The 10577-nt window shown below is 28.7% G+C and overlaps 1 protein-coding gene across 1 annotated transcript; it reads right to left on the bottom strand.

Annotated features, from left to right (window-relative positions):
- Window positions 1-6969: 6969 nt before the first annotated feature.
- On the bottom strand, window positions 6970-9900 carry Phum_PHUM605250 (Rap1 GTPase-GDP dissociation stimulator 1-B, putative; the record flags this gene model as incomplete). Its single annotated transcript, XM_002432895.1, has 8 exons — window positions 6970-7013; window positions 7164-7576; window positions 7660-7944; window positions 8035-8275; window positions 8618-8767; window positions 8931-9168; window positions 9257-9423; window positions 9525-9900. 8 exons carry the CDS (start codon window positions 9898-9900, stop codon window positions 6970-6972), a joined length of 1914 nt encoding a protein of 637 aa, XP_002432940.1.
- Between the last annotated feature and the right edge of the window lie 677 nt (window positions 9901-10577).

Below are 10577 nucleotides of genomic sequence, written 5' to 3' on the forward strand. Positions count from 1 at the left end.
CAACATTAAACCCTTTAAAACCGTTTTTTTGTTTCTGGAAATGCCTCCAGGAGGAATCAAACCAACCGACAACGACGACGACAACGATCTTACACATTTATCATCATTATTACAATTACATTTAGTTATTATTATTATTATGAAACCATAGAGAAAACAAACATTTTTTCCGATCCGATTCGATAATAATAATAAAATTAACCTTTTAAAATATTAAATTTTTTTTTTCTGGAAAAAATTTTTCCTAACTGGAGTGAATGGATTGATTAAACCAGAATCCAATTTTTTTTCTACCTAACAAATGTCAAAGTTCAAGAGAAGAATATTCGCAATCGAAAATTTGTTCTCTCTCACTCTTAATTATTACTAAAAATAAAATTTTTAACAAAAAATTTCTTTACACTTGTACCAACATTTGAGGGCAAAAAAAAAAAAAAAAAACAGGTAGAGCATATAAATACTTTTCTAGTCATCCTTGAAGATTGTATACAGATTGTATTCAACCATTTGCAACTTTTTTTTTTTTAAATTCAAAAATTCTTTTTTTATCCTCTCGCGGATTTATTTTAAACCTTTAATTTTTGTTTATCACTGATAACAGCAGACGAATTATCATTTTTATTAATTTATCCCCGCCTTTCCCTCCGATAAAAATTTCAAATAAAAAAATGAAAAAAATGTTAACCTTATGTTACAGTAAACATAATCATCATCATCTGGTGAAAACAATATATAAAAAGTAGAATTCTATCGGTTATAATAATAATAATAATAATAAACTCACCGTTTGTTTTATTCTTCCTTCGAGTGAATATGATGAAGAAGATGAAGATGAAGCAGCAGAAGAAAACAAAAAAAAAATTATCCGAAAAAAACTTACACAACCGAATCACGATCACGAATTGTAAAATACTTTTTTTTTAAATACAAAACATAAAAAAAGTAACAGAAGGGAAAGACAATAAATAAATGTTTTTTTTTTTTTTAGAACGGAGAAATAAAAACACAAAACATTAAAAAAAAAACAAAAAAAAAAAAAACCTCGCACAACTGCGCGCGCACAAACACTGAACTGAACAAACAACAACTACAACTACAACCGAACGAATAACGCGAATCTCCCAACTAACTTAATAACGCATTGTGTGTATGTGTACAGTAATTCGAAACTGTATTCATAGGGGTCTCCACTCAACTAAACCGGAGAGAAAAGAATGTTTAATTGAAAAAGACGTTATGTTACATTATTGTTGTGATGGCATCGTCGGATGTACGGCTACGATGGTGGTGGTGGTGGCAGCAACGGATGCGGTACAATAAACATACGCACGGTTTGCAACACCTTCGATGACGTTGATATTCGTTTTCAGGTACGATTATAAAATTCTGGAGAAAATAAAAAAAAATTCTTTTCCAGAATCTTCCGCCGCCGCCGCCATCATCGTCTTTTCAAAAAATCCCCATCAACTGGAATTTCAACTTTTCTATTTTCTTTCAATGAATCTTTAAAAATAAATAATTATCATTATCATTATTATTAAATATAAAAACGAAAGCAGACGGAAAAAAATTTAAAAAACAAATAAATAAAAATTAAAAATTTTTGTCCAGGATTACATACGTACGACTGGAACGAATTTTTACATCCACCATTTTGTTACGACCTATTTAAAAAATTTAAACAATTATCATTAATAATAATAATTAATAAATAAATAATAAAAAATTTCTCCAGGAGGACTTTTCATTCGCCGACAAAATTCCATTCGATTCTAAAATGGAAATTTCCAGTTTATTAATTATAATTAAATTATTAATTAATATAAAATAACACGATGATGCTGGATAAGAGTCGGAGGATAATAATAATCCAAGTAAAGCACGGAGTTTCGTCTGGAGAAAAAAAAATTCCAGGTATTAACAACAACAACAACACAAACGAAATAAAATAATAATAATAATGATGATGTGAACCGAAAAACGATTTTAAAATAAAAAAAATTTGCCCGGAAGGGAAATCGAAAGATGCTGTAAGAGTAGTTAGTCTGTATCATCACATGAAGATTTTTTTCTCTCTTGTCAGAAGAAGAAGAAGAAGAAGAAGACATGGAGGATTCGAAAAAAAAATGGTTCGCAATGGATTTTCGTTCCCCTTACCACGTGACTCCGGCATTTAATACATTTTGTTTTTTTACATATGAATTCATTTTTAAAAAACGTAACATAACATGATTATGTTATTATAAATAAATCCATAGGCGTTCTACATCAATTTACGTTCAAGTACGTTTTCCCTCACAGACGTTCCTTCATCTCGTAATAATAATAATAATAATACCAACTGTTTAGATTTTTGCTCTTCGTCCAGTGAACATTTTTTTTTTTTTTTCTCCAAAGTCTTCTTCACCTGGAATTTTCTTTTGTGTGTGTTTGTATCATCATCATCTTCCGATTTTAACATCTTTTTTTTTCCTTCTTCTCACCGCATGCATTTTTCCCCTCTCACGACGATGATAATAATAATACTAATAATAATGATTATGCTAATTTTTTTTTTCTCAACGAAACTGGAATCTGTCGTTTTCGTTTTTCTATTTTATAAAAACGATCGAATTTTTTCCCATTATAAAATCTTCTCCAGGATGATCCAGAAAGATGGATGGATGGATGGAAATATTAACCAGAAGGAAAAATCCACTTCAAAGTAAAAAAAAAAAAAAAAAATATTCCAGACGAATCGAATTATTTTTATAAAAATTAATAATTTTTCTGGCGTCGTACGTATCAATAATCCTCTTTTCTTTTGACGTTTCCTAAAATACTATTCAAACAGCAGCAACAGCAACAGCAGAAGGAATTTAAAATCCCCGAACTAGATAATAATAATAATAAAAACATTTTAAAAAAATAACACAATCACTATCACCACCACCATCATCATCATTTTCATTTCAATTTTTTATTTTTAACAAACTAAATGTAAACCTGGAACGAATTCTGGAAAAAAAACAAAGAGGAAAAATTCCAAAGAGTTTAAAGAACCAAGGTAAAAGTGAAAATAATAACAATAATGATAATAATAATAATAATAATAATAATTCACTTTCGTGTGCAAATCGTTATATAATTAAAATTGGAAAAGAATAATAATAATAAAAAAAAATTCTTTTATTTCCAGTGCGCGGCATTTAAACAAAAAAAAAAAAAAAGTAAAAACAATTATTATCATCATCATCATCTCCAACGCAATTCGCAAGAGGCGGAGGCGGAGGAGGAGGAGGGGGAGAGGGGGCGGAGAAAAAAAGAGAAGAATAAGAAATGGCAAAAGAGAATGTTTTTAATAATTCTCCAGCGATTCGTCATGGAATTAATTGTTAATAAGTCCTTATTTGAAATGTTTTAAAGCCGGCCAATTAAAAGTTATTTAAAAAAAAAAGAAAAAAAAAAAAGTTAATTAAAAATTACTTTGGTTGTTAAGTAGTACCATCCGTAAATGTTACAACAACAACACAACAACAACAAACACAACAAACACAATCGTAATTAATCGTAATAAATAATTAAATTGAAAAATCACTTTTTTTCTTTATGCAACAATTTTTTTTTCTTTTCTCTTTATAAATCCCCGTGAAATTTGTTTTTTTTCCAGAAAATTTTTTTTTTCCTTTTTAAACCAGGTTTACACGTGACCACGATGATGATGATGATGATGATGATAATAATAATAATAATATCGCATTTCTCTCCCGTAAACTTTGATTAAAAAATCATTTTCTTTCCTTTTCCATCCTTCCTTCCTTCCTTTTCCTTTTCATTTCTTCTTTCGTGATTCTCCAGAAAAAAAATCCAGACTAATTAATTAATTTTCAATCGAATATATATATATTTTTATATAAATAAATAATCTTGTAAAAAAAAAAAATTAATAATAATAATAATAATGATAAAATAAATATAACATAAAAACCTTAATAAATTCTTTTTCTTTTTCTTTCTTCAATCTTTTCTTTTTTCCCCTCTTTCTCTCTCTTTCTCTCTCTCTATTTTTTGTTCTTCTTCTTCTTTTCGAAAAAAATTCTAATCGATCAATTTTTCGATTTCTTCTATCCTGTATCTGAACCTTCCGTAATCGTCTCTGGACTGCATGGCCGAATGGAAAACGGATTTTAAACTTTTTTCTCTCAACTGCTCTCGAACTTTTTCTGAAAAAAAAAATAAATAAATAAATAATTAAAATCTTTTGTTACGGTTCGGTTCGCAGCAGACGACGACTTAAAAACTACGAGAAACAAATGAATGAATGAATGAATGAATGAATGAATGGGAAAAAAAAACAAATAAATGTAAAAATAATAATGATATCATAATAATAAGGGAAAAGGGACGAAAAATAAAAATAAAAAAAATTCTCATTCGGCGAAAGTTTATAATAAACCGTGTGGAGAGAGAAAGAGAGAGGAGAGAGTATGTCCTCTCCCTATCTCTCTTTCTCTCTCTCTCGATAAAAAAAGGAATCAAAAGACAAGAAACCATCCACCATCGCGCTCCTCTTGTACTTTAAAAAAAAAAAAAAAAAAAAAAAAACTTTTTAATTTCAAATGAAAATGAAAATGGATTTGAATTACGGGCTTAATTAAATTTTCATAATAAATCCATTATATTGAACTTTAAAAAAAACGATTTCGTAATCATTATTATTATTATTATTATTATTCTACCAACAAACGAAACATTCCACACAAAAAATAATAATAATAATAATAATAATAATAAAAGCCAACGGCCATAGCGTGCTGGTCACACCGGTTCCCGTACGATCACCGAAGTTAAGCAGCATCGGGCGTGGTGCAAACTTGGATGGGTGACCGTTTGAGAACGCCACGTGCTGTTGGCTTAAAAAGAGCAAAAAAAAAATGAGAACAAGACAAAGTAAGAACCAAAAACAAAATCTTGTTCTACTGTCGACCTGAGGCAGCTCGACGAGAACGTGAATTTCACTGCTTCTGACCCTGGCCACTCCAAAGATGTTAGTCACCGGAGCCCAGTTCAGGAGACAAATCGTTCCCATCGAAAAAGACGGACTCAGGAAGACCTTCAAGAATTGATGTGGTGCTATCTTATAATAAGTGGCACCACTCGAAATTCGAGTATTTGTCCCTAAGGAATCGGGTAGAAACCTCGGATAAATACTTAAAAACTCCGACAAGTAGCCTTGTCGTGTTTAATGGTGAATAATAATAATAATAAAAGAGGAGCAATCAAATGATCGTAATGTGGGCGCCAGAAAATAACAACAAACAAAACCCGTCAAAAATTCCTTTTTTTTTTTTTTTTTTTTTTTAATTCTCCAGGATGAGAGAGAAAGACGAGGGAATACATGAACGATACATCGATCAATAATTATTATTATTATCATTATTATTATTATTATTATTATTAATTTCAATTTGAAGAAATTCGAACGGGTTATTTTTACAACAGCTGCTGACATACCATCCGTTCGTACGTTTTTTGCATTTTTTTCCGATTCATTAACCCCGTCATTCTCATCATTCTTAAATCCCACGCAAATATTTAACAAAAATAAAAATTCAATTAATAAATTCCAGTTTCGAATGTCGTCATAGTCGTCATCATCATCATCATCATCACCTGGAGAGGAACGAGAAAGAGAGAGAGAGCGGTGAATTCGTTTACAAACGACCAAATGCCTTCCTACATTTTTTTTTTTTCCTAACAACTTCTTTTTTATTTTTTTTCGTCGGTGTTTCGAAATTTTCGAGAGAGAGAGAGAGAGAGAGAGAAACTCTCCGTTTCCTCGTGCCATTCATTTCACGATTTATGATGACACCACCATCATCATCATCATCATCATCATCAACGTTTCCAATCACCTCCCTGACGAGAATGACAACGACGACTTATTACGCATTCCAACACTCCCCTTTTCCTTTATTAATTTTTCTATTACGAATCGATTGATCGATCTATCGATTCGCGGAAAAAATATTATCACGATCCTACAACGTCCGCATAATTCTATTGAAACAATTAAAAATTAATAATAACGAAAAAACCGATCGACCTGATTTGTTTTTTTTTCGTTATTTCGACGTGGCATATGCCAAAACGTACAAAATTGAAAAGAAAATAATAATAATAATAATAATAATAATAATAATAATAATAATAATAATAATAATAATAATAATTATAATAATTTTTTTTCTTTATTACTTTATCGTTTACGTAATAAAATTTTTATTTTCGTATAACAACGGTAATGCCCCCCCGAACACAAAAAAAAAAAAAAAAAAATAGATTCGCGGTTTGCCCTATGATCCAGCCTACAAACAACAACAACAACAACAAACCGAACGATAAATTTTAAATACTTCGAAACAAAAACAAACGATTCGCACAAATTCAAAAAAAAAAAAAAATTATAGCAAAGATTACGACGACGACGACCACGATGATGATGATGATATTAAGTAAAATAAAAACAATTTCATCGGAAAACACATTATTCGTTTTGAAAAAATAATAATAATAATAACAATAATAATAATGATAATAATAATAATAATGATAATAATAATAGTAATAATTTAAGAATTGTGAATTGTTTTTTTTTATCGAACGATTTTTTGCAATTTCTCAAAATGGCACCTTATGTAATTGTCTATTTATTTTATTATTTGTTTGTTTGTTTAACGATTATTATTTTATAAAAACTATCAGAAACAACAACAATAACAAAAGCAAACGGTGTTGTTTCGTAAGAAAAATAAAGAAACGAATAAAATGTTATATATATATATATATATATATATATATTTTCTCTCTCTCTCTCTTCAACTGAGAATGAATGTATCATTTTCGATTTCTCGTCTCCTCTTACAAACAAACGTCGAACTTTTATCGTTTGTCTTGTTCGTATTTAATTCACAAAGTAAATTAATTACTTTATACATGTCCCGAAAAATTTTTGAAATTTATCGAATCACCCTCTCGAAGAATTAAACAAACAAACAAACAAACAAACGGGATTGGGTGTCAATTAAGAGATGGCAAAACAACATGCGTGGAAGAGAAAGAAGGTGCGAGGTGGAAAGAGAGAGAAAAAAAAAAGGTTAAAAAATTAAACATCAGAAACTCACCGAATTTCGTCACGATTTCCAAAAAGGTAAATATGTTTTCCAATATTCTTTCGTCCATTTTGACTCCGTGTTGCATTATTAAATGTTTTAATTTTTCACCAATGTTTCCTCTCACTAACAAATGCTCGAAATCGGAAAATTTTGCATTTTTTAAATTTTCTTCACCTTCTTCTAATTGTTCGTTTATCGTTTTTTCATCCTCGGGATTTTCATCGGAATCCGTCGTCGTATTTTCCTTTTCCTTTTCTTTTTCGCTTTTGTTTTTGTTTTCTAATTCTAATAAAACCACAGCCGAAGTTATGGTGAGTGCAGAAATGGCTTCGCTTTGCATGAGACCGTGTAATGCGCCCAAAAGTTTTATTATGTGTGTGTAACCGCCGTTTCTTAAAACGTTCAATATAACCTCTCGATCCCTTTAACAAAAAAAAAAAAAAAAATTAATTAACAATAATAATAATAATAACAAATTCGCAATAAAAATTTTCGTAGTGATTACTTTGATATTTTGACGAGCCAACAAAGACATCTGGAACATTCGGATGACACCCAAGGGTGAATCGTCAAAGAACCCCAATCTGCTAATTTGCTAACTAATTTTTCGTCGCTCCCCAATTCCACAGCAAGCAATTCTTGTCCGTCTATCACTTGTCTCAGAGTTCCAACAAATTTAAAAATTACAGCAGATGACGTTTTCACATCCAAATCCATGAGCGGTAAAAGAATTTCAATCAAACCATCTTTAACCAATTGTATTTTATTCGTTTTAGGTATGGACAAATTTCTAAAAAAAAAAAAAAATTATTATTTATTTACGACAAAATTGGAATGTCTGGAGTTTTTATCATTCGATATCGATAATAATAATAACAACCTAATAGTGCTTATTACGGCATATTGCATTTTAACATCGTTTGATTTATCTTTTAGAATGTCCATTAATAACTTATGATAATCTTTGTTCACAATGCTAATACTGTGTTTGTCAGTGCGTGCTATGTTCCCGATACAAAGAACGGCCGTATGTACGAGTTCTTTATCCGATGATTTTAACCATTCAGTTAAATGGCCCATCACACCCACTTCTTTTTCATATATATATTCCATTGCTTCATCTACAACAAAATAATAATAATAATAATAAAGAAATCATTAAAAAGTTTATAAATCTCTTATTAAATTTCATTAAAGACAAAAAATTATTTTTAATAATTTATAATTATTTTAAATGATATTTTACGCAAGCTAAAAAAAAAAAAAAAATGTAATAACACATACAAAGACTAACTAATAATTAGTATTTAATTTAATTTAATAACTTATTTATTTAAGTAGTAAAAAAGGGTCAAATAAATTTGTTCATTATGTGTTTTATTTCATTTTATAATTTTGAAACAATGCGACTTGCTTTTATATCGGTTTGAGTCGAGTTTAAGTCGATTTAAAATGTTACTTACCTCCTGTTAATATATTCGCTAAAACCCTTCCAGTTAATTCGTATTTATTCGTTTCATCTTCTGTTAATGTTTCCGGTTTGTTTTCAAGAATTTGAATAAATAATTGAAATATTCCAGATTTAGCTAAGTTAAATTTTACAGGATCTGGCACTGAAATGAATATTATTAAAATTAATAGATTAACATCACAAAAATAATTTTTAAAATATTATTCGATTTTGTTTTATAGTTTTCGTTAAGGTTTTCGAAAAATTCAATGTTAAATATAATTGATGTATTTTATTTAATTTGATATGGAAAAAATGTTACTTACATTCAGCATCTTCGAGAAATTCCAATCCAGTAACACAAAAATCATCATTATAGTATAATCGAAACATTTCCACAGCTAGTCCACAAATTTCTTCAGTAAATACAGATTCAGCTGGAATTGTTTCAGCCATTGAAACTAATATAATAAATATTGTTTGTGATACTCCTGTCCCCAAATTATTTTCCAGGTCATACTTGATGAGATTTGCGAATGTAATTAATAAATTTTCACTAAATATCTATAACGAAAAATTTTTTTCTCATTGAAAATTCATTAAACAGATAAAATAAAACATAGTTTAAAATATTTTTTTTAAATGAACAAACCTGATTGTGAATTTTCTCATTGTCTGCTACCAAATTTAACAAAAATCCAATTAGATTTACTTTTAATTTTGGAGTATTTTCTACTGAATTCGGGAGACAACATCTATCTAACAGAGAACGAATTTCTTTTACTACTCCCTGGTTTGCGAGTAAATTTTGAGCCTCACCTAAAAAAACAATAAAAAATAAAAGTTTTAATTCAAAGTAAATTGTAGTAAATACATGAATTCAGAATAAATTTGATAATAGATAAAAAAATTTGACTGACTTTTTTCAAAACAAATATTTCCTAAAGCTCTGCATGTATGAATCAAGACATCGAGAACAGAACTTTGTAAATGTCTCAATAATAGGGAAACCAAAATTTGATTGCATAAGAAATCTCTGCAACAATCGTATTTTCCAAGTTCTGCAACAAGATTTGCTGCATTGGCTATTTTAATACTGCTTGTAGACTGTAAGCTATCACACAAAACAGTCATCAAATCAGGGGTTAAAAAATGAGTTTTACATTCATATCTTTTTAAATTTTCGCAGCAAATTTTTTCTAATAAATTCTGATAGAAGACTGTATTTTTTCCACCCTTACTTAAATCAACTTGATTTAAGTGAGCAATCAATTGTTCGATTGGATTTTCAGACATTTTAACGAAAAATTAAAACTAAAAAAAGAAAAAAAAATCACATTAAATACAAAGCTAACATTTATTTAAATTAAACATAATAATAATAATAATAATTACTGCGTTTGGAAAATAAAGAAAATTGACGTACATTGGTGGGGTATTAGAATGACATTTTTTAACATGAGTTGTTATGTAGTCAAAAAAAACTCAAACATAATTAAATTAAGGTATACTTTAATGATAATATAAAATATTAATTTTAATACCTAAGAAAGAAAAAAACTTAAAAAAAAAAAAGAAAAAAAGAAAAGTTATTTACGGCCAATTTTAAAAAAATTGAAAAATGACATTTCGGTATTTAATGGGGAACCACGTTTGAAATTAATTTGTCATCGAGCAGACGGTGAATTGCAGTGGTGCCAACTTATTTTATTCCTATTAAAATTCGTTACCTTTATTATCTACTTTAAGAGTTTTTTCTTATTGAAAATAATTGAAACGAATTAAAAAAGAACGTTAAAAATGAAAAACAGAAGAAACTGTAAACCGCGACAGAAGGAAAATTGAAAACATAAAGTTAAAAACTTCTAAAAGTTCTCATTTTATCAGGGGGGGGGGAAAAGCAAACATATTCAGCTAAAGTGAATAAGTTAATATTTAACATAACATAAAAGAAATAATAACATGGCATCATC

The sequence above is a fragment of the Pediculus humanus genome, genomic scaffold, assembly GCF_000006295.1.
Source record: "Pediculus humanus corporis 1103172108318 genomic scaffold, whole genome shotgun sequence".
Taxonomy (NCBI): Eukaryota; Metazoa; Arthropoda; class Insecta; order Psocodea; family Pediculidae; genus Pediculus; species Pediculus humanus.